This window comes from Aethalodelphis obliquidens, unplaced genomic scaffold (genome assembly GCF_003676395.1).
Source record: "Aethalodelphis obliquidens isolate GAN/ISIS:26980383/991018 unplaced genomic scaffold, ASM367639v1 scaffold28, whole genome shotgun sequence".
NCBI classification, from domain to species: domain Eukaryota; kingdom Metazoa; phylum Chordata; class Mammalia; order Artiodactyla; family Delphinidae; genus Aethalodelphis; species Aethalodelphis obliquidens.
In genome coordinates, this window is record NW_020837972.1 from 10,302,917 (window position 1) to 10,326,107 (window position 23,191).

Genomic DNA, 23,191 nt, shown 5'->3' on the forward strand with positions numbered 1-23,191 from the left:
TAGTGGGGATTTCTTTCTCACTCCGGTTTTATGACAATAAAATGCAACCCAATTGACCATAAATCATTTTTTAAAGGGGGAGAGGGGAATTCTCAAAAAGTTAAGTAAAAATTAGATCATTTTGAAAAGGGGTGGAGGGAATCCTTATCCCGCCTTCTGTACCTCCCACCCACCCGGTGACAGAAGGCAGCCCCTGAATATACTGAGGACAGTAAGACAATGAGGGTGTGGCATCAGGGCTGAATTAATGCCTATTCCATGACGTCACTGTTCCACCAAGAGCTCAGGATAAAAAAATTACCCTGAGAAAGAAAAGAAAAGGGTGGCTTTGGTATTTTATCAGCAAAAATTTTCTGCTCAAACCCATTCCTTGCACCTCAAACAGATTAACTACTACCTAATTCTTGCTCTTATCACCATAGCTTCCAAAAATACGATGGCAAAGGATACGCACAGTTTGCTAGATATACACTTAGGTGTGTGGGTCTTACCTATGTCTTAGTGTAGATGCCTATTGGACATAAGAATTACCCCTGAGAAAAGTTAACATGCAAGCTTAGGTGCAGGTAAAAATGTCCATCTGATTTCATACTTATTTCACACTTGTCCCCTCACTTACCATAACCCTGTCAATGATATTCCCTTCCTAACACAGAGCTAGTCACTCACGGGCACATAAACCGATACACCTGGATGTCTGAGTTCTACCCAAAGGCTCCACTGAAATTGACTTCCATTCGTCATACAAATGTACTCCCTCCAAAATCAGCATAAAACCGGATATCCGGGGGAAGGGCATGGGTGGTGGGGGGGGAAACAAATATAAAAGCCAGCTCCAACCAGTGAGACAGAGGTTGTAAAAATTAATGAGAATAATTGTTGTGAATTCTCACTTTTGAAAAAAAAAAAAAAACCCTCTCGAGGGCCAAAAGTCTTAATTATGTCTCTCTCTTAGGGGTTCATTTCCTGGTCCCAAGCAGAAGGCTCGTACCTCATAAATACAGGCTCCATACACAATGATTCAAGCAGGAGGAAAATGCCTTTTAATGGCAAAGTAAGTTAATATCGGGGGAGAGACGTGCTTGCATACAAAGCCATTGTTGCAAAAGCAGTGAAATGAAATGCCCACGTGATCTTTTTGTAACACCTAAATATTTCTAGGGATTGCTCTGGGAGCTGCTGACAACTGCAGCGCAAACCTTCCAAAAACATGTTTCACAGAGTGAACAGTCGCTGGGGAAGAGTCGAGCGTTTAAGTATCTTTTTCAAGCTGTCAACCATCTGAGGGAATAACTCCCAAATCCAGCTTGGGATCCCAGCTGGGCTCAGGAAATATGTCGTGTCATTGGAACCCCGTGGTATACAGGTGTGTGACAGCAGTGTAAGAAATGAACCCGGTCACGTACCTGCCTCCACCTGGTACCTGGTACCTGCCTCCAAATCAGTCTGGAGGCACTAAGCCTTTTGGACCCAAAATGGGTGGCTCGTATTTTTCCAAATTGTCCTGGCAATTTAGTCTCATAGACTGCTTTTCTTTCCCTGCGCAATTATCCAAAGCGTAACGCTGGGCAAAGAGTCCTTGGATTGAAAATGCAACCACGGAATGAAGCAACTAAACCACAAAGACTAACATTTGTAGTTGTGTTTCAACCACAGTAATAAGAAGTTATTTCAAAATCTCAGTCTTTCAGATTCTAAAATAGGGTAGGCAAAGAGTTTTCCAACACGTGTGTTTTGGATGGAGTTGCCCCGTTAATAAACTGATCAGCTAAGTAGTCGATCAATGCAATCATCACTAACACTGTGCTGATTCTGTACCAGGTTCTGCACAAAACACATTCCACGGATTATCTCATTTTAATCCCCACAAAGACAATAACAAAAAAACAAAAAATAAATTCTCTTCTTATCCCCATTTTACAGACGGGGAAAACTGAGTTAAATCATTTGCCCAAGTCAAATGGGTTTGAACCCAGGCAGTCTGCCTGCAGATTCTCATCCTAACCCTACAGGAGAGTGAGGAACAGCTCAGGTGGCTTCTACCCGTGAAGCCAGGAGTCTCAACATCCCGTCCAGGTGGGACAAGAAAGTAACAAAACAGAGTCCACAAATCACACTCAACCTGACCCGCTTATTTAAGTCACACATCACATATCCATGCGAGGAATGTCTGCAAGGGCCTGGATTCTACTGGAAAAATCCATTGCTTTAGACTTCCTTCTGACAAAGAAAATAGGTGTCTTTGGTACTCAATAACTAAATACTGGGGAAAACCTCATATTGGAGAGAGTGATTGAAAGTGCTCTCCTATGAAATCCCTCTTCTGGATGTCAGGCTGGCTAAAAAGACCTGTATGTACAGCACAACCGGGCTCCCTGGCCCAACCAATGAAGAAAATCAGTAATTCCTGTGTGATCCTCAAATACAGCTATATCCATCACTTAACTGATCATGGTCATCATTTCATGATATAGGTAAGTCAAAGCATGATGCTATATACCTGAAACTCAAACAGTACGTATGTCAATTATACCCCAATAAAACTGGGAAAAAAAACAAAAACAAAAACAAAATACATATATCCAAATACATACTTGGAGACCCACGTTTTGAGACCCATGAGCGTTTAGATACACAATCTCCTAGATTGTGTTCAAAACTCCCACATACACACCCCATTGGACAGGCACTCCACACACACAGATCACCAAATATATTCACTGGAGAAATTTTTTTTTTTAATAGAAATCTCGGGGATGTGGAGTATGTTCCTAAGTGGCTACAGTGATAGTTTCATGGGTATACACATATGTCAACCTTAGCGAATCGAATACATCAAATAGTGCCGTTTACTGTATGAGAGTTATGCCTCAATAAAGCTATAAACAGAGAAAGAATGCGTGGTCCCCCAGATCTACCCACTCCTGATGGACCCCTAAGATCTTTACTACATAGAACTTAGGAATTTCCCCCAAAAGACCTGAACACCCACGTGTTTCTTTTACAGATCACTTTCATGTGTCTATCACTTCCTGTCCTCTGTGGATGAACATGGGTTTCCTTGGCAGAAAAAAAAAAAAAAGATCCCACAGATTTTTGGACCCCCTGTCGGGACTAGCAGGCTCTAAGCGTACATATATATGAGGAACTGAGCATCCTGGTTGCTATGTTTTCCTTTTTTTTTTTTTTTCCGCCCTGTGGCCATCACCACAAAGCTAAACATAGGTTTACAACAGCCATGGAGGAAACAGGTTTCTAGCAGCCAATCTCAAATTAGCCTGAAACAGTGCTGGAACTTTCAGGACACTTGACCTTACTTTTCCGCTCTTATTGGTTCAACGAGTGGGAAGAACTTAGAAAAAAAAAAAGAATCCTTCTTTCCCTGTAAAAAGTAATTGCGTGGCGTGGGGGGAGGGGGGGAGTGAGTTTTCTGCTGAAAGGAAGCTCTTCTCTCAAGGCCTGGGATCCCAGACAGGCCGTGTGGCCTGGAAGTGACCATCCATCACAGCTTGCCTTGGTCATTGACAATCTGAATTTGGAAATTACCCACAGCATTTCGTTACTGCCCTTGCTTCATGGGGGCAGGGGGCGGGGGGCGGGGATTAACCAACACACAGACTGCATGAAATGACCTTCAAGAGGTGATTGGAGGCTTTAGGGTGCTAAGCCCATCTCTCACCCTACCCTGGCCTCTCCTGCCTGGCTCCACAGTCCCTATAACTTCCCTCCACCCCACTTTTCCCTTGCAGGTTGGGGAGGGATAGGAGCTGTAGAGGGGGAGGGGCCCCCCATCCCCACGTCCATCTGGGTAAGTCATCCACATGACCCGCCCTCACTGATCCCACATGGACCCCCTACTTTCCCCTCCCACAGCCCTCTAACCCCAAGTCACTTCATAATACTCCCAACGGTCCACAATCCCACAGCGGCAGCGGCCTCTCCCCAGCCCCTATATCTTGCCTTTCCTGATTCCAGATCTTTCCGTAATGAGGCTTAGGAATCATTCAGTCCTGCCCTCCCCCCGCCAATAAAATGAATCCACGTGCACTCAGGTTTCTAAAGAACAGACATGAACCATGACGAGTCAAGACAAGCCCTTTCTCCTGGGCAAGAAAAGAAGATACTCCCCCCCAACCTGCGGTGATGGGGCTCCCTGTTCCAACATCACGGTCAAGCCTTGAATGGCCCAAATCGGGGCCTGGATTTCGAACGGCGTGGAGGTCTGACAGTGACACAATCCACCTGCGACATCCCACCTCTATACCACACTACAGCCACCAAATGATGCATTGGTCGCGTGCATGCCTCCCCTCGCCAAGCTGTATTTTTGCAGGATCATATTTAAGTCCCCAGAGCTTTGATCCAGGCAGCTGGTGACACAGGTTACTCAGTTTTTGCTTTTGTTTTAAGCAATGCCAACCTTGCTTTAGTATGTGGTCCAGGGTCAGTAATCGCTGAAACAATTAAGGAAGCATCTGGGAAAACCCAAGCTCAAGGTTTCCGGCAACTTTGCCACTTGCCCCGATTGGAACTGAAATGCATCCAAAGGGCAGAGTGGAGGAGGGAAGGAGACTGACCCCCCACAGAAAAAGTGGTCCCAGGAAGGGTAACACCACGTCCCCACCCAAGAGCACGGAGCCGGCCAATACGGGGACCTTTCTTCTCACTGATCACTTCACGACTGCAGCGAGATGCCTCCTTGTTACATTTGAGTACCGAGCATTGATACCACGCGGTCATCTATGGTTTGATCATTTCGTTTCTATCTGGGCTGTGTGTGTGTGTGTGTATGTGTGACTTTCGTGCCAACCGCATGAATGTAGTACAAACAGCTGTGATCCTTAGTCTGCAGCTCTGTCCCTGCCCCGGCCCACTGAAGCAGAAGTTGGTGCCCACCGTGCGGAGGAATAAAGGTGCCCATAAAGCCACTGCGATTCATGCCAACAAGCGGGCGGCCCCAGGCCCGCCGGTTCCTGGGTACTGGGCTCACCTTGTGGTTCTGGTAGGACGTCACCGCAATAAACGCCGTCTCAGGAAAGACGTGGGTACAGAACGCAGTATTTTTTGAGCCAAATCCATTATTTTCGTCCGCTTTCACGATGTGTAATCTTGGCTGGTATTTGTGCATGGAATTTAGAATAATCTAAAAATAATAAAGAAAATGAGATTGTAAGAAAAATGAAACCCCTTTGTTTCCATAAAGCCCCACTCTCCACCCCAAAATTACGGTCCTTATATAGGCTCTCGGAGAAAAGGTCCCATTTTTTTCTCCTGTTTTTGAAAAGAAGCCAGTGATTTCATTAAAAAGAAACATTTCAAAAATGACAATTTCCATATGAAAGAGCCAGGGTAATATTCCAGGAATCTACCCAGAGCACACACAGCAGTAAATCAGAATGCTTAATAAAGTTAGTTTAATAAATTAACTCCCTGCGTAGGGCATGTCCCCCCCCAGCGGGAGTGATGCAAGTTTGGGGCAAGGAATTGGTGCCCGCCTCGAGGAAGCCTGGGCAAAAATTTTGGAATGAAAGGACAGCAGAAACAAATAAACAAACATATATACATATAAAAATAACTAGCCCTGCCCAAGAAAAAAAGGCTCAAAGAGATGCAAAGGAAGAGACCAAGCATTTGCAGAACTGGAAGAAATATCAGAGGAAAAAGAGAGGAAAATGGTGGGAAGGGGGAGACTCTAGGGTGTGAGTTGGGTGGGAGGGAAGCACCCACCCCACCCCTAACATCAAACAGGGGTCTGGTTGCCCTTGAGATTCCCTGTCTCCAACTTCACAGTATTTCAGGGTTCGCCACCGGAATTATCCCCAGACCTGGCCCCAGACAGCACTGTGGCATCTGCTTTGGGGGGAATATTTCTCTCCTTCCTTTCTATCTTCTCCATGTCTTTGGGGGGGTCCCAGGGGCTAGTGGGGGGTCTCACGGTTGCAGCTCTTCTTACAGACACCATTGTGAATATCAGGAGGGGGTGTGCAGTCACCACACTCTTGCTGGAGCGGAACTTTCGGAGAAGATGCGCATCTTTACTAAAAACAACTGAGTTTGCTGTTCTTTTGGCGCCGTGCTTTTGATGCTCCCGGGAAGCTGGTAACGCTAATATCTCTCAAAACGTCCTGATCTATACCCACCGAATGGGCGAACTGCCGCGTTTCACGAGCTGAAAAATCTGGCCTGCTTTTACCCCAGGACCGCAAACTGAGCGGCGGAGGTAGTCTCAGTGTCTTTGATTGGATGACCCTGGGGCAGGGTTCTCGGGCCAACCCTTGAAACCAACCTGGAGGAGGGGGAGGGGAGCGCGGCCCGACTAGGCCGGGGGAGGGGCGAAAAGCTCGGGACCCCGCGGCTCCCCGACCCCGGGCCGCGCGGCTCTAATCTCCGGCCGCCGCGGCCCGGCCGCCTCCCTGAGCGATAGCGACGCCGGCCGGGGCGGCGTGGCGACAGAGAGACGCAGCGGGGCCCTGCGGGCCGGCGCGGCCACCATCCCGGCTTAGCCAAATTGCTTTGACGGCTGGGGACAGTGTGGAGACATCAGCGCGAGGGCGATCTAAATGGCCCTTAATTTCATTAGGGCGGCTCTGGACTCAAAGTCCGGAGTTTGGGGTGGGAATGCGTGGCAACTGGGAAGTCCGGAGCGGCTCAGAGCACCGCGCCTTCCTCCGCGGAACTGGAAGGACTTGAAACTCACAGGGGCGCCCAGGGCTCGGGACCGTGCGCGCGCCTTCCCCGGGGGGTCCACCCCAAAGGCACACCCGGGCTGCAGAGGGAAAGTTAAGGAGCCCAGACCAAGGTGCCACGGAGGCCCAGCCTCCAGAAGGACGCGGTCCTGGGAGATGCACGCAGGACCTTTACAAAATGGTCCCTTCTCTCCCCAGCGCTTAACCTAAAGCATCCGCAGGGACAGCAGGTACAGCGTCAGCCAGCCAACACCCACGCAAGGTGGAGGTCACGTCTGCGCTGGGATGCACCCCGAGCTGGCCGCTGCAGGCAAAACACCCTGGTTGAAACGCAAGGGAGGCCCGGCATTTTGCCTAGAAACGCACCCCCCCCCAGCCCCTTTCCTCTCCCTTCCTACAGCGTAGAAGGGGAATAGGCCTTCCTTCTCTCTTCTCCAATGGTCAACAGTCCGACCTCACACCAACCACGTGTACAGTGGCATTGAGCGCATCAGTGGAGGGCCCTGGTCTCCTTCCCACCACAGACTCAGTGCTTCAGCCCTAAGGCCCCACAAGAACGGATTTCTCATTTGGACCTTCACAAACTGTCCTCCCTCCAGATCAAATGCATTTGTACCCCGTCCCCTCACGTCCCCAAACTGGGAACCCTGTGTGTTGCTTCTCCAAAGTGGCAGGATGCAGGTCACTTCTGCAATTAGAGAGACCTGGCCTCAAATCCCCGTTCCCAAATACAAGCTGTGTGACCTCAGGCAGGTAACCTCCCCTCCCCTGGACTCCATATAAAGGCTGTGTATTTCCACCCTCCTCTCTAGGCTGCTATGAGGATCAAATGCCCTAAGACGAACCGGCCTCCTTGTTTGGTGGAATCATCAACTAAGGGTTGTAAACTCTGAATTAGGAGACTGCGTTCTGTCCCGGTGATTATTTCCAATGAAGAGATTTAGGGACATTTTCCCTCAAATCAGTGTTCTGTTCATTTGTTTTTCTTTGGGGGAAGAGAGGATGATACCCTATAGAGAATCTACTAGAAGCTACACATTCTCTTGGAGGGGGGGGACTGCACACTCAAGATCCTGCAGTTTCAGGCAGCTCATCAGGCCCCTCTCTCTCGGGGCCAGTCCAGATTCCAGGTGTAGGACCCTGATCTTGGTTTGCCCACTCTGGGCATGGTGGGAGGAGGGGGGAAAGCTGGAAGTTGGGAAAAAAACAGATAAACCCAAGAGCGTCGAGCTAAAAGGGGCAGGAGTACCGTGGTTCGCCTCTGGTGGGTTGGTTTCCCCATCTGTAAAAGAGGAAGCAGGGGGCCTCAGGTCTCCCTTTCAGCCGGAACATCCCCATAATATGGCAGGATTTGCAAGGAGGTAGGTAAGGTATACAGCTCCCATCGTGGTCCAGCCTCTGCAGTCTGTGCTGAGTACCTGCCGAGCTAGAGGGCCCATGTTTTCTGCAGGACTGAAACACTACTCCCCACCCCTAATCACAGATGGGGCTGAACGAACAGGAATTCCAGGCCCAGAATGAGCTGCCTTAGTCACCCCATGACCCCTGTCCCTCAGCAAAGGCAGGTGGGTTGGGTACTGGCAGCAGGGATGCAGGGTGAGAGCCCCAGGCCAGGAGACCTAGGGGGCTCGATCGCCAGCCACCCAGGAAAGACACACCCAGAGCGTGGACTAGTGGACCACAGGGAGGACTGCAAAGGGGAGATGTCTGGGTAAGAGAGAGGTGGAGACAGCCAGGAAGAATTAGAAGGTGTGAGAAATAAGAGAAAAGGAAAGAGGAGAGAAAGGGGAAGAGAAAGGAAGGCCAGGTCAAGAAGGGAGAGAGAGTAAAAGACCAAGGCAGGGGAAATGGAGCAAAGAAAGAAGCATGGGTGGGCGTGAGGAACGAAGAAGAGAGAGACAGTCCTGGAGAAGAGGGAGAGAGTCAGGTGAGGAAGAGAAGGTGTGAACCTGAAGATACAAGGAAGAGCTGCACGAGGTACTCACATGCCCAAATGGGTCCAGGTGGTTGTTGGTGAGCTTGAGTTTCTGGAAGGAGACGAGCTGCCGCATCCAATGCGCCCCAGTGGCCGGCGAGTCCGGGTGCACGTAGAGGCGGCCCGGCATGGCGGGCTCCGCTTTGCCCGTCACAGACCTAGACCAAGGAGAGGCGCCACCCCCCCTAGACTTAGTGCACCGTGGTGCCGGCTGGTTCTTGAGCAAAGCAACGGCTGCCGACTACGAGAATGATCTGGAAATGGCCTGACCCTCAGGTCTTGCTTGGGCATCTGCTATGCCAGATGCGCAGAAAGCCTGGAGCTGGTGTCCAGGCGAGCGCTCCCACCACCACCGCCGCCCAGCTCTTTCTCCTTCCACCTAATTCCTCCCCCAGCACCAAGGGCGCCGTGGGGAGCCTCGCAGCGTCTCTCTGCCCATGAACAACTGGCGGGTACTGGAAGCCTGGATGTGCAAAAAAGTCTCGGGAACACTCCTTGAGGGCTTTCCAAAGGGGCTTCGTCTTCAAGCCTCTGCACTCTTGGCAGCCGCGGGAGCAACGTACCCAAGGAATGCGCCTCTCCTCTCCTGCCTGTTTAACTCAAATACCCCGGACTGATTTTGCAATTTCATAAAAAAGGCATGTTCAAAGCAGGTAACTCATAAAAAATAACTGTTAATGGTTTATGCCCCCAGAAATAGCTCCAACGCTTGGTAACAATACCCTTTTTAAAAATCCACAACCCTCCGGTGCAGCAACAGACATCGGCACTTTACTTCCTCTGATCCTCAGTTTTCTCGTTTATAAAATGGGGGCTAATGGCTGCTCTTTTTTTTCTCAGGGTGAGGTCAGGAGGATGCAGCGGAAGGGGCAGCAAAAACCTCTAGCACACAGTAGGAGCTCAAAACAATGTTTATTGGTTCAGTGGGGAGAGGGAAGTTTGGTCTGCACGGTCCTCCCTGCCTTCCCCACCAGCCGCTACGGTGCCTACCATTTATTATCTGCGAACTTGTATCTGTGGTCGTCGGCGGGAACGATGTCCATAAGAAGAATGTACTTCGTTTTGGGATTAAGGCCAGTCACCTTCACTTTGTAACTGGGAAACATCCGCCTAGGACAGACGAGGAGGAGACACAGAGGCAGAGGGAATTAATGCAAACATTCTGAAGAGCGCGTCCACAGATTTTAATGGAAGAATCGATCGTGGACGAGAAACGCGGCCCCTGCTCCGCTCTTGCCAAGATCCATCCCAGGTTTCCCTCCAAGTTATGGGGAGGAGAAAGGCCAAGAGATGAGAAAGCAGGCTGGGACTATACCATCTACAAGAGGAAATAGAAAGCAGAAGGCGAGGACTTCTACAGACTGGTTTCGAGGAAGCCCTGAAAGGGACCCCTCATTTCAACTCTTGCTAAAGACTCTTTTCAGAACCAGACACCTACTTTTTAAATTTGGGGGCAGGAAAAGTCTTGTTTAAAAAAAAAAAAAAAAAGGAAAAGAAAAAAGTTGGCTTCCTCCGCCCAGCCAGGTGCTTTGGCCGCTCTGAGCAGCTCTGCGCGTCACGTGGGCACCAAAGTGGGTGCTCCCTGGGGCTGCCCGCGCGTGGGTGCCCACGGCACGTCCCGGCTTCACTCCGCCCCCAGGATACAGCTCGGTGCGTGACCTCTGACACGAGTGTCGCGCAGGAATTTCTCCCTAAATGCCCCCACCGCATCTCCGAGGCGCCTGGCACTCCTTCTTAGAGAATCCAAACGCTTTGGCCCTCCTCAAAGAAATTTAGTTTCGGAAGGAACCGGGCCGTGCGCGAGGATCTGGTGCTTGGAAGGAGGTTCCGCCGCCCCGCGTGTGCCGCGCCCGGCTGCCTCTCCGCGCACAGGCGCATTCCCCGTCTCCATCCGGCCTCGGGAGGAGGGCGTCCCGGAAAGCAAGCCTTCCCAAGGCCGCCCGGGGCGCAAGGACCAGTTGCTGGAACCTGGCTCGCTCAGGGATGGCGGGAAGGGGTGGGTGAGTGGAGACCTCTCCCTCTCTGGCCTTGGAGCCTCGCCTCGCGGTGTTTATCTGCCCGAGCGAGCGCGCCTGGAGGCGGAGGCGCCGGAGGCTTCGCAGGCCTTTTATAGTTAAATCCCGTTGGCTCAGGCTTGGGAGGGAAAAAGGAGGCCCCGGCCGCCCTTTCCTTCCTCGGCGGAATGGGAAGAGGACCTGAGTTCTTTGGTATAAACAGAACGCGCCTCCTGTTCGCTCGGGCCGAGCGGGGGAGCACACATTGTTTAATTTCAAATAATAATAAATGTCACTGTTGTCAGTTTATTGCGAGAGGCTTGGGCTGCAGAAGCGGTGGGCGTCTGGCGAGGCGGCTCCACCCGCCCCTTTCACACACTCGGTGGCTTCGGCCTACCGGATGCTCGGCTTCACACGCCTGCTGTGCGCAGACTGGGACTTTCTGCCCTCCGGGACGCGGAGGGCCAGTCCAGCACCGGTAGGGACGTGGCGGGGTTGTCCCCGCACCCGGGCGCACTCAGACGCCGAGATACCGAGTTGCACGACCCTCCTACCCCCTCCCCCAGAAGTCTCGCATTTCTAGCTAAAACTGTGAGCTTTTAAGAGGAACTCCGGGGTGAGTGTCTTGATGAAACGGCCGTGTTTATCGGTGTCTGTATATAGAGCCCGGCGTAGCCCGGTTCCCTTTCAAAGGCTTCGCCTGCTTTCTATAAACAATGAAAGAGGTAGCGAATACATTCAACGATTCCGAGTTTGGCGATCGGGTGGGACTCTGGAACCGCTCCAAGGTCAGGGAGGGTGGGAAGGAGGGTCTGGGCCAGGAATCAAGTCTGAGATCCCATGAAACCCAAACCCCGTCTCATCTCTGTGTGTCTCTGCAACTCTCTGTTCTCCCGTTGGCTCTCCCACCTCATCCCTCCTTCTCTTATTACTAATCCATCCAGATAGCACAGCCTCCCAAGCTCTTGCTTCTTCTTATATACGAGGTGGAAGAAACGCCCAGGTCCCTGAGTTGAATCTTTCAGGCTTTTCCCCTCACAATGGGAGATCACTGGAGGAATTCACCGTTCTCCTCTTTAACCAGAATAGGGTCAAATGAAATATATTCATATTCGCTCGCTCTCGCTCTGTCTCTCCCCCCCACCTCTGGTTCTATTCTCCCCTTTTACTGGTCTCCCACACCTTTCTTAGTCTCTCCCACAAGTTCCCTGTACCTTCTCCACAGAGGTGACCATCTCACCTGCCAGCCTTGGTTATGATCATTTCCGTGCCCACTTCGTGGAATTTCAGCCACAGTTCTCTTTCATGGAGAAACACCTTGATCCCTTCCATGCCCTAGAAGAAGGAGAGGAAAAGTCAATGAGCCTTCCCTCCCCAAACTCCCCCAAAACAAAGAGCTTTCTCTTCCTTCCCCCTCGAGCCAGTGGGCTCATAGGCTGAAAACTGCCCCCAACCCACTGCAGCACTGTCCGGGCTCTCGAGCAGCCCCTGCCCTGTGTATGCTCTCTCCCGGGCAGGTCTTAACCCCACAGTGCAGAGCTGTCTCCTTCTAATGCCACCAACACAAGGCTAGCAGAAAAAAAACCCAGCCATCAGGGTGTTCCAGTATGTCCATGGGGAGGACGGGGCTGAGAAAAAAAATGGGACCAATCCCCATCCGCTTTAGCCAAGGGGCAGCTAAAAGGAAAAAAAGAAACCCAACCTCAATCCTGAAAAACCCACCCAGGATATTCTTATGTAGGCACCCAGATGTCCACACGAAAAGAGACAGACGTGCACTGTATATATGCGTGTTTATTCTCACCATGGCAGTGCATAGGTAGACACAGGTGAAATATAAAATTTAAAATATTTATATAATAGGTTTCCACAATCCCAAACAAAAATTAATTCTCAAATGTCTCTATTAACATACCTCCTAGGCCTTCCTCACTTCCAGCTTCGTTCTTTCAAGTTGTTTGGATTATGGGCAAAGCGATTTAACATTTCTACCTTCAACTACAAGTTATTTTACAAAACCCATACCCAAAAAATTACATACAAAGTCTTCGTTTCGCAATAATCTGTAAACGTCTAACAAGTACATTTGTTTTCCCCTGAAAGAAAACCTCTTAAGTTTCTGAAAACGCGTGCCCACTGTCCCACTACAAATACACGCGCATCTTCCTGAGATGTGAAGGGCAAAGGAGAGAGACAATGAAAAAGCCAGGAAGGACATCTAAATTCCAAAGAAGGGTTTTAGCTGTGTGCAAATATCTTTTCTGGTCAAGACACCCCGCTTCCAGCCCTCTGACACCCCATTCCAAAACCATCAAGGTCTGCAGACGACGCCTTGAGCGCCCAGGGCGCCGAGGGTGAAGGGCACAGGGCGAGAGGCGAGGCTTCACGCTCGGCTCGGGCCCAGCTTCCAGCCAGGCGAGCCCGGGCTCCCCGCGCCCTCCCGGCCCAGCCGTGCGTGCTCCCCGCCGCCGGCCCCGCGGAGCCAGCCCACCAGGCCCCGGCCGCCAGACAAACGGTGCAGCGCGCGAGGTTGCGCGGTGGCGCGGAGGAGGCGGGAGGAGGCGAAGGCTACGAAAGATCTGAAGAGGGGTCAAGCCATCGCTCATGCCGGCCTGAAGCGGCCGCTGACCCGACCCTTAATGAGGCGTTCAAGCCGAGTTTACACCTAGTGCAGCAGGAAAGAAATGATCTGGGCCATTGTTCGCTGGCCCCAAACAGCCGGATCTTTGAGGCTCCCCTAACAACTTCAATGTATTTCAAAAATCCTCTGGCCGTAAAGATAATCGTCACAATAAAGTGGATGGGACTATACTGGCATTTAGGGAGGCACGGCAGAGAAGGGTGGAATTGAGCAAGGATGAAAAGAAAAGGGGCAGATCATGGGCACTGCCCGCCCCCCTTGCCCAAACACTCGAAAGAGGGGCTTTGGTTCCTGCAAAGGGCCCCGAGGCCCTTCTTACCTGCTGGGTGAAGGCGGCCTGCGGGGACGACGGGGACTTGCTGGGGGCCCCTAGCGCGCTCTCGGGTTTTGAGTCACAGGGTAGATCCTTGGAGTCCGGTTCCAGGGGTGTGTGAGCCAGGCCAAAGCCCTCGTCTGCGTCGGCCATGGTGAGCCCGGGGCCCTGTGACCGCTCGGGGTCCTGCTCTGAGGACGAGAAGGAAAGAGAAAGACAGATGGCGGGGGACGGGGGGCGGGGGCGCAGAGGAAGAAAAAGAGAAGGTTGGAAGCACAGTTCTGGTGACAGGAGGGGGCAGTGACTAGGCTGCCACCTGCAGTTTCCAGCTACCAGCGCCTCCGTCCCCAGCTAAAGGAGGCTGCAGAAGGTCCCGTTATGATTATCATTACTATTACTTTAAGACCACGCACAGCCTCTTGCGAAAGACCCGCGTCACAGCGGGAGGAGGCGAGGCCCGCATCTCCCCTTCGCAGGCTCCCCCGCGATAAGCGAGCTGCCCGTCAAATTTGTCTGGACTTCTGGGAGAGCCAATAAAGATAAGGCCTGGGTATTTTTGGAAGCCATTGGGTACGAACCAAAAACAAAACAAAACACAAACCCGGTGCCCTTCTGAGATTTTTTTTTTCTTCATCAAATTACAAGAGGCCAGCAGAGCCCTGTTTATGAAAACTCACAAGAGGAATATTTTTCTGCAGCAGGCAGAATGCCTGAAAATAACCTGCCTCTCGCAAAAACCAAAAACATAGGAAAGGAAAGAGCTGGAGATCCAGAAACCAGGTCTTGAGAATTCACGTTCATCTTCTATCAGTCACAGGCCTTGAAATGAAAAGTCCTTTAACATTGAGTCCTCCCCTTTTCCCCAACCGTAAGCAACATGAAAAGTAGAAAGGAGCCAAACAGAAAGGGCAGGAAAGCGGCGGCGCAGCGGTTCGGAGGGCGGCGCGCGGCTGGGTGCCGGAGGCCAGCGCTGGGGGCGCGTTCTCCTCGTTTTCTCGGCTCTCCAGCCCGAGACGGGCATTTTGTCGAGCGGCCTGGCCGAGAGGAGCTTCTCCGAGCTTCCGTTGGGCCTGGCTCGCTGGAACTGCAGGCCCAAGCTCGGGGTTGGCGACGCCAGAGTGGTGCCCGGATAAATCCCGGGCTTCCGGCGTTGAACCGGCCACTGAGGTCCGACACAACTTGCAGAATGGCCCGGGGTTACAGGCATGTGAGGTTGGAACACACAAAATAACAGCTGCAGAACGGTTCAAGCCTGGAGGAGCCTGCCTCCTGCTCTGATCTCCTTCCAACATCCTCTACGTTCCCAAGTAGGGATTTCCTCCCTCAAAAGCCGGGAAGACTGGGAAGGAGGCGCAAGAAATGCATCCCCCCTCCCCCAAATCTTAGCAGTCGCTTGGGCAAAAGGCTGGATCCCACCCCGGGTCTGCAGTGGCCGGAGACCCAGAAATGGTGCCAAGGAGAAGACCAGCTTCTGAGGCCCGACTCCCACCCAAGCCGCCTCTTGCACCACGCCCTTGGGGTTTGGGAGAGGCGGTGATAGGAGCCCCCGAAGCCTGCTCATAACAAAAGAAAGTGGGGCTGGCGTACCCCACGTGCGCTTCCATTTCACCGCCGGCCGCAGGGACAATCCCACCGCGAGCCCTGGCCGGGGTCCCGGGGAGCTCGGGGCTGGCGGGGCCGAACGAGATGCGGCTTGACAGAACCGGGCCGCGCGTCCTGCAAACCTCAACGCCTCTCCCCCAGCCCCGGCCGCCTCCTCGGCTCCACACGCCGGGCAGCTCCGGGCCGCGCAAAATCTCCGCGAGCCGGGCCCTGCAAAATCCGAGGCCAGGCTTCGAGTGCCGCGTTCCGCGCCTCCCTGAGCCGCTCAGCCGGCGGGCTGCCTCCCCAGCCTCCCGGGCCATCTGCGGAACTGTTACCTCGCTCGGTGAAGCCGGTGCATTCACTGCATCCCTTCTGGCTCCTAGCAGGGAAGCCGGCGGCGAGGCGGGGGCGCGGGCATGGTGGCTCCGGGGTCTATGGGGGGGGACTGCTTCCCCAGACCAGCGGCTACCGTTGCCTACAAAGGAGGACCCACCGCGGGAGCCTCGGCAGTGACTGCCCACAATTCAACACACACCTCCTCCGCTTGCGCTCGCGCTCCCTAAAGACTTCCAAGTCGTCAGGCGCCAGAAGGGCTCCGAAGGAAGCAAAACAAGCAGCCTCCGGGAGCACCTCCAATAATATAATCTCAGTGCCCTGCTTCTCCCTTGTGCCCGCAGGGAGGGAAAACTGGGAGACAAGAGGGAGCCTGGGAATGGTCGACGTCCTTTCTGAGCGCAGCTTCCAGGGTTAAAGTTCCGGAATCCGAGGTAAGAGTCGGTCTCTCTCCCTCTCTCTCTCTCTCTGTCTCTCTCTCTCTCTCTCTCAGAAATACAAGCCGACTCAGCTGAGCTCGGTGACGTTGGGCTGCCTTGATGCTTACAAAGTACTGAAATTGCCTATCCAACTAGCTCCCACTGCACGCCGCCTGCCTCTGTCTGTCTCTCTCTCTCTCCCTCCCCTCTTCCCTCCTCCCTCTCCCTTCCCACTCCCTCCCCCAACCACCTTTTCCATTAGATTTCCCGAACACTCAAATCACAACACGACTCTCAAACCCAGACCTCGAGATCACCCCCTCCTCTCCACCCGCTCTCCAACCTCCATCCATCTCTGCTTCTCTGAGCGCGGCTCGGAGGCTGCAAAAAATCCTGCACAAATCATCGCAAACCCGCTCGGCTTCTGCCCGGGAAGTAATCTGGATGACGCGGCTGTGCAGAGAACGGAGTAGGAACGCACGAGGCGTGCACACACGCGCTGGGAGCCTCCTCTGCAGCCTCGCCCGCGTTCTCTCTCCACCGCTGACCTCAAGACGGAGAACTGCCTGACCCCGCCTGGCCCAGCCTGCCGCCGCTAGCCGCCCTGATATCTCCCCCCATCCCCACTCATCACCCCGACTCTGAGAGACTCTGGGGTGAAGGCAGGGTGAAGGTGCGTGGGGATGGGGGCCAAGATCAAAGATGCCCAGAAATCGCCCTGCGCTCCCACCCCCTCAGGGCCACCAGACCTCCCGTGCCCAGTTTTATTAAAATAATCAAACAGTCACTGGGGGCTGGCTGGGGTTTTCATCTCCACTCGCCTCCTCTCCCTGCCCTCCCCCTATCTGAAATGCATTATTTTGAGGGTCGAGTTGAAGAGGTCAATAGAAGCGTAAACACAGTCAGTAGGTCTTAGCCTGAGCAGACCCAGCTTGGAAAGTCAAGAATTAGTGCTTGGAACAAACGTCAGGGTCCCCGTTGTTGTCTCACCCATGTCTCTGTCACCCTGTTCTTTTCTCAGCCTCTGTCTAGAGATTCAAGCCTGCAGGCCAAGGTCTGGGGAGAGGGATGGAGGGAGGAGAACCGCTAGGGAGATCTGAGGCTGCCTCAGTGCCATCCTCTATGGCCCCGGGAACTAAAATCCCAGCGCAGGCCTGATGCATCGCTGCAAAATTCCTAAGTGGATTGTCCAACCCTAAAAGTGGGGCAACTGGGGAGAAAACCAACCCAAGCATTCTCTAGAGTTCTCACTCCACCTTCCAGGTTTGTTTTCAAACAGCCTTTTGCTGAGACAGTTTATTTATTTGTGAAAACACCCTCACCCTTCCAAAATGTCAGCTCAGAGGACTTTGGGCTCGCTCAGGGGGCGACCCCCGGCCAACGACGGAAAACAAACATGGCTTCAGGAAAAGCCTGCATCTCCGCATCTCTGGCAAAAAGGAAGGGGAAATCCAGAAAGAGCTCTCCAATCCCTTTACATTCTCAGAGATTTGCGGATAAAATAAAGTCCCATAAATAATCTGCAGGTCCCTCCCGAGAGGGAGAATCTGTACTCCCCCAAGTAATTGCCTGGCCCAGATTCACTTAGTTTGTGAAGTGCAGATTCTGCGGGCCACCAAGTTAAATTGGGATTTTGAAATCTCAAGGGCGAATCTATTCTTGCCAGGTGACACTCTCGCGAGCAAGAGAGTGCATTCTTATTTCCACGGTGAAAAAAAGAAGCAAGTCTGGGAGTGGAGTGGATTCATCAGGGCCGAGCTGGGGAGGGAAGCCAAGGGGCCGTGGGCAGGCCAGTGCTAAAAGAATCCTCTACCCCCCACCCCAGAGCTCTCCAGGGCGACACTCACCTCCAAAAATCCTACCTCTTCTTTCCAGCGCAGATGCCGAGAGTAACGCCTCGCTGGGAGGGGTGTGTTCAGATGAAGAGTTTGGAAAGGACCCCCCAAAAGAGACCCCTTTTAGGCCAAGCCTTCTTGCAGCGTCTTTCAAGAGTAGTGTGTACCTCCCAGCTCGAAGTTGGTTTGTGGTCTTCGACAAATTAAATATTACTGTTTATTACCAGGCATACCCCAATAAAATAAAGAGGCAACCAGGCGATACCGACTATCTCACCAGCCGCTGCACCTATAAGACTCGGAGACGTCACGAGTCACGCAACCGGCCCGCGCGCTGTCACGCTCGACTGGGGGGCAGCGGCGGGACGTTGAGTCCTCTCCGTCTTCGCCTATCACTCCCGCCCGGGTCTGCGCAGCCACAAGTCTCAGACGCCTGGGCCACGGGAATAAATAAAGAAATAAACAAATCCAACGCTCTCTGGGGAAATGGGGGTGGCGGACATCAGCCACAAATAGAGACAAGATCGATTTGCTTAGGGAGAGGGAGGGCGTCTTTTGGCGAAGGGAGGTGGGAGCCCACATCAGCCCATGGATTGGAAAAAAACCGAGTTGGCGGGGGCTGGGGGGGGGCGTTGGAATCGAGGTCTCTCGCAGGAGGTAAGAGTCTTCTCATTATTTAAAAACAATTTTTTCCCAGGAGGAGCTCTCAGCATATGACTATTGAGGCGCCTCTCTAGCTGATTAAGTTTGGGACGCGATAACTCACTGCCCGCTTGCCGGCGTGCATAGAAGTAATTACTGGGTTAATCGCGGAGGGGAAAAGACACAGAGACGTTTGGAGCAAGAGAGAGTCGTCCGCAGCGTTTCTCGCTTAGAAGAAGTCCATTCTGCGAATCCTCCTTTTGCTAGGTCGGGGGATGCAACTGGTCCCAGCGTGGCCCGGCGGGGGCGGGGTGCGGGAGGGTGATTTGTGCAGAGAAAAATTGTAGTGCCGGGTCCTGCAGAGGGACGAGGCGCTCTATTTTGTTTTGTAATGACGATTATTATTATTAATATTAGTCTCGTCAGGGGGCATACCTTCTAAGCAGCCGCGTGGCGGATGCGCACAAGCTTTTGCGCGCAACTGGAAACACACTAGGTTCAGTTGCGAAACGTACCGCATAGACGCCCCTGGCGGCGCTGAAAGGAGAGCTAGGCCTACCCAGCACGGAGCGAGCGAGCGAGCGCCCGGCCTTCTGGAAAGGGTAAGTTCCCCTCCTAGGGGCCCCGAAGGAGCCGGACATCAGACTCTGGACTTGCCCGCAGCTTCGGGGTTCGAGCCTGGGTTGCGCGCGTGCCCCCAGCACCACCCCACCCCCCGGGCTTTCCGAAGCACGGCTTGGCCCCAGGCCGCGTCTGTCTGGGGCTGGAGCAGCAACAAAAAGTGCAGGAACGCAGTCGACCGGGCAGTCTCTGGAGCTAAGGTCTGGCCCGCGGGGAGACCTGGCAGTGGTTTCCAGCGCCGGACGCGGGCGCCCGGGCCAGTCGGGCGGCAGACTCTGCTGCTTCCAGCAAGCAGAACCCGTGTCTCTCCTCTCGGCCAGGCCGCAGTGACTTTCCCGAGCTTCGCTTTCATTTCCCAAATTATTAATAGTTATCTTTCACCCACTCCGAGGCCCTTTGGGTGCAGCGTTTGTTCCCAGATGCCTGAGAGCGCAACCCCAAATCCTTCGCCCAGAACCTGGAGATGGGTTTCTATTTGACCTCTGGGCCGAGGTGGGCCGGAAACGGAGGCCTGGGCCCCGCCGAGACTGGAAGGGGAAAGCGAAACTCCGAGCGGGGCGAGCTCTTTTCCGTTTCGCTCCTTTCTCTCGCATCCCTGGCGCGGGCCCCGCAACGACCCGGACCGACTCACAAAGGATTCCGTATGCTCAGCTTCCGGACCCGCTATCCCAGAGGGTCCGGAGGCCGCACCACTGGTAGAATAAACTGAAGACCTCAACTAGGTTTGAGAATCTCCATTATTTCCCCAGTCATTGGACAGTTAACTTGAAAGAGAGGCTTCGATCTGCAACCTTCCTTCCTTCTTTCGGAGGACCGATGCTTTCCCCGAACTGCCACCCCCATCCCTACCCCCATCTCCACCCCAACCCGCGCTTGGTTTTCTCCCGAAATGTATTTTCCTCATTTTGCAAAATTCCTGCCTTCATTTTAATATTGCAGTGGATAGGGAAGCAGAAGTTCCTATGTTAAAAATCGAAAACAATAAAAGCAAGGGCGACCGCTGTTGATCTTTTTCCTTCACTCTTGCCTTATACTTTTAAGAAAGTCGCATTCTGGGGCTTCCCTGGTGGCGCAGTGGTTGAGAGTTCGCCTGCCGATGCAGGGGACGCGGGTTCGTGCCCCGGTCCGGGAGGATCCCACATGCCGCGGAGCGGCTGGGCCCGTGAGCCATGGCCGCTGAGCCTGCGTGTCCGGAGCCTGTGCTCCGCAACGGGAGAGACCACAGCAGTGAGAGGCCCGTGTACCGCAAAAAAAGAAAAGAAAAAGAAAGTCGCGTTCCAAACCACCGTATTTCTTTCCTCCCAAAAGAGAACTCGCTAAGAATTCACCCCATTTCCGTTTCTCTCCGAGATGTGTCCCCGCCTGACTCGGATCTCTATCGAAGGCAAAAAGTAGGTAGAAGTGCAGATGGGACTGGGAAAATTAATAAGAATTATAACAACAGTAGAAATGATGGCGAAAGCAAACTTCGACCAACTCGTTTTGCAGAAGAGAGGGTCAGACTGAGGGTGGGAAATTCCCTCGTTTCTCAGGCGGTCACTTTCCCTGCTGCCTAGTTGAATATGGCTCTGTTGTATTTTTTTCCAGGACTGCAGTATCTTCCTTCCCCATGTTTTACTCGGTTCCTGGTTTCCTCCCTTTTGACCAGAAGTATCCGGGAATACTGGCGGTTATGATTATTTCAATATCCACTATTCTCCAATATTTCCACCAAGAATTAGTTCTGTTACTTACTTTACTGATCAGGCATGTTGAGGTTGCCCCCTGTGCTTTGGAAATATTCCCCTCCCTCCGCTCCCCCAAGTTTGGTGGACGAGGAGATTTCCCCACGGCCACCACCACCCCAGTCAGGTTAATGAAATAAGAAATGGCTACGGGCGGGAACTTCGTTCGAGAGGCTCAGCCTGGAGCATCTCAGCGCTGGAGATCTGCAGAAGAACAGAGAAGGCAGTACCACACTTGGAGGCAAAGGAGCCCCTGTTGCTGCTCCGTCCACCTTGGCAAGTCCCCAGTGGAAGAGAAGGGCGAGGGTCTTGAGCTGAGAAAACCTGGATCACACACCCCCCCCTCCCGATTCCGTAGGCTGCTCTGAGCCTGAGAACTCCAATCGTACCCGCAGCCTAGAACCTGTAGAAAGGCCTCCTCATTTAGTCACCATGTCTGCAGGGTCACAATGTCCCCACAGCCCCGAAAGGAGTGGGGGGTGGGGAAGAGACTACATTCCAGGGCTCTGACCCTGGAAAGATAGAGATTTAGGCTAATACCTCCAGGTCTGGGATGCAGGCGGGATGGGGGGCGGGAGGTGGCTGTCTGGACACTCCCTCCCTCAGCTGGAGGGTGCGGTGGAAACTTGGGAGACTGCTGCTCTCCGGGGCTCTGGAAAGACAAATTTTCTTTGGCAAAGGGAACGGTGTCGCGCTGTCGACACGGCAGACTATTTTTCTTGTTTCCTCGCAAGGTGGGGCGGCGGGCTGGGGGGAAGAAAGCAAGAAAGAAAGGGAAATTAAATCCACACGTGTTAAGCTTTGCTCAAAGGGCAGAATTCAAAACGGAGACGAAACTCGGACTCTTCCAGTTCTGGCTGCCCGCGGGCCTCTTTCCAGACAGCCCGGGTCTCACGGAGCATGGCATCCCCACCGGAGACAATTCGATCCGATGTTTCACAAAGCGTTTTATTTAAGGGGGAAGGGACATGGTTTCTCTCCGTCTACCTGCGGAGAGGCAGAACACGTAACAGCAAAGAAAACACAGAAGATGGCAGTTGTGAGAATATTGACCTCCTTTAAGGAAGTTCAGCTTGCTCTCTCCCCGTCAGCCCAGTGATTCAGGTAACGCTCACCCTATGGCCGGGGTGAGCCAGGCCAGTGATTTTGGAAAACCCTAAGGTCTGATCAGGCTTTGGGCCTGTCTGTTTTAAGAGAACCTTAGAGGCTGTTTTGTAGACGCGGGAAGAGGCAGATTCATCTGCAGGGCTAAACCTCTCATCCCTTCCCCTTTTCTTTCTGGGTGAAACTTGCCGGAAAGGAGTTCTGCACCGGTGCCGGGGTGGAGGATGGAGGAGGCCACCCTGCCTGGAGCTGCGAGGGAAAACTCTAGTAATGACCTCGAGGAGGTGAAGGGAGATGGGTGGGGGCATGGATGACGAGGGCGGCCAAACCCCAAACTGGAAGGATCTATCACCAAAACGATTGCTTGGTCGAGACCTCTAATTTTTCTTCCCTTTCAGCTCGGGCCGAGAGCGCCCCAGCGGGTCGCCTCTGGGCTCCTTGTACTGGGTTTCTGGCCTTTGGGGGCAGCCTCGACAGCGACAGAAGGTTCCGGAAGCGGGGACCCCAAACGCCTTGCTCCTCCGATACAGCCGTAATCACACCCGGAAAACACTGGGGTGAAACCGACAGAGGCTGGCCGTGGGGTGCAACTGACAGAGGTTCACGGTGGAAAAGTTCCCGGCAATTGTTTCCACAAGGGCCCTGGGTTTCCTGGTCGCCATGGCAACCCTGGAGTCCCCTCGACCTCTCTCAACCACCGGGCGCCCGGAGGACAATCGCCGCGCACTTTTGCCGCGCGCCCTGAGGCCTGCAAGGCGCTTCCGTGCTTCGCCCTTGGCTTCCCAGAGCCTCTTCAGTGGGCTCAACACGGCAGGGATTGAAAAAACTCCCCTCTTTTTATAAACGGGGGGAGAAAAATCGAGATTTAGTAGAACTTCTGCTGGGTAGGTTCGGGTCTCCAGCAAAAGCCCCCACTTTGAATGGCGAATGATGACCTCGGAGACGTGCGCTCAACGCAGCGGGTGGGTTACTTTCATCCGAGCCCGCATCCGGCACATCTCAGCTAGGGACCTGGGTCTTGAGGAATCCCAGGGGGTTCTCTTCACGCATACTGCCCACCCCCATGGCACCTGAGGCTCCCCGCGCGTCCGTCCAGGCAACGGTTTCTCCTGCCTGGAAAAAGTCTCCAAAGTGGGAGGAGAAAAGCCAGGAGCTAAAACTCATGGCATTAATGTCTGCCAGATCTCATTGAGAGAAAAAATAAACTATACTCCTTTTCCTTTAAGAGAGAAAAATGTTGGATTGTGGGCATACGATAAAGAGCATTAAATAATACTTGGGGGTTGCATTGCTTTCTCCTTGAACCTGCAGGGGGAAATG

General features: G+C 53.2%; 1 protein-coding gene across 3 annotated transcripts in view; it reads right to left on the reverse strand.

Moving 5' to 3' along the window:
* Nucleotides 1-18,399, reverse strand: part of TBX5 (T-box transcription factor 5) — a 47,831-nt gene extending 29,432 nt beyond the window's left edge. Inside the window, exons 1-6 of one of the 3 annotated variants that reach the window (XM_027125264.1) lie at nt 17,793-18,399; nt 13,616-13,800; nt 11,896-11,990; nt 9,652-9,771; nt 8,672-8,819; nt 4,991-5,143 (exon numbers count right to left, since the gene is read on the reverse strand). In XM_027125264.1, coding sequence (XP_026981065.1) covers nt 4,991-5,143; nt 8,672-8,819; nt 9,652-9,771; nt 11,896-11,990; nt 13,616-13,762 — 663 coding nt within the window. In that variant the 5' untranslated portion in view covers nt 13,763-13,800; nt 17,793-18,399. Of the gene's footprint in view, nt 1-4,990; nt 5,144-8,671; nt 8,820-9,651; nt 9,772-11,895; nt 11,991-13,615; nt 13,801-15,528; nt 15,661-17,792 lie in introns of those variants that run through there. The other 2 variants (XM_027125265.1, XM_027125266.1) reach the window with 2 other exon arrangements.
* Between the last annotated feature and the right edge of the window lie 4,792 nt (nt 18,400-23,191).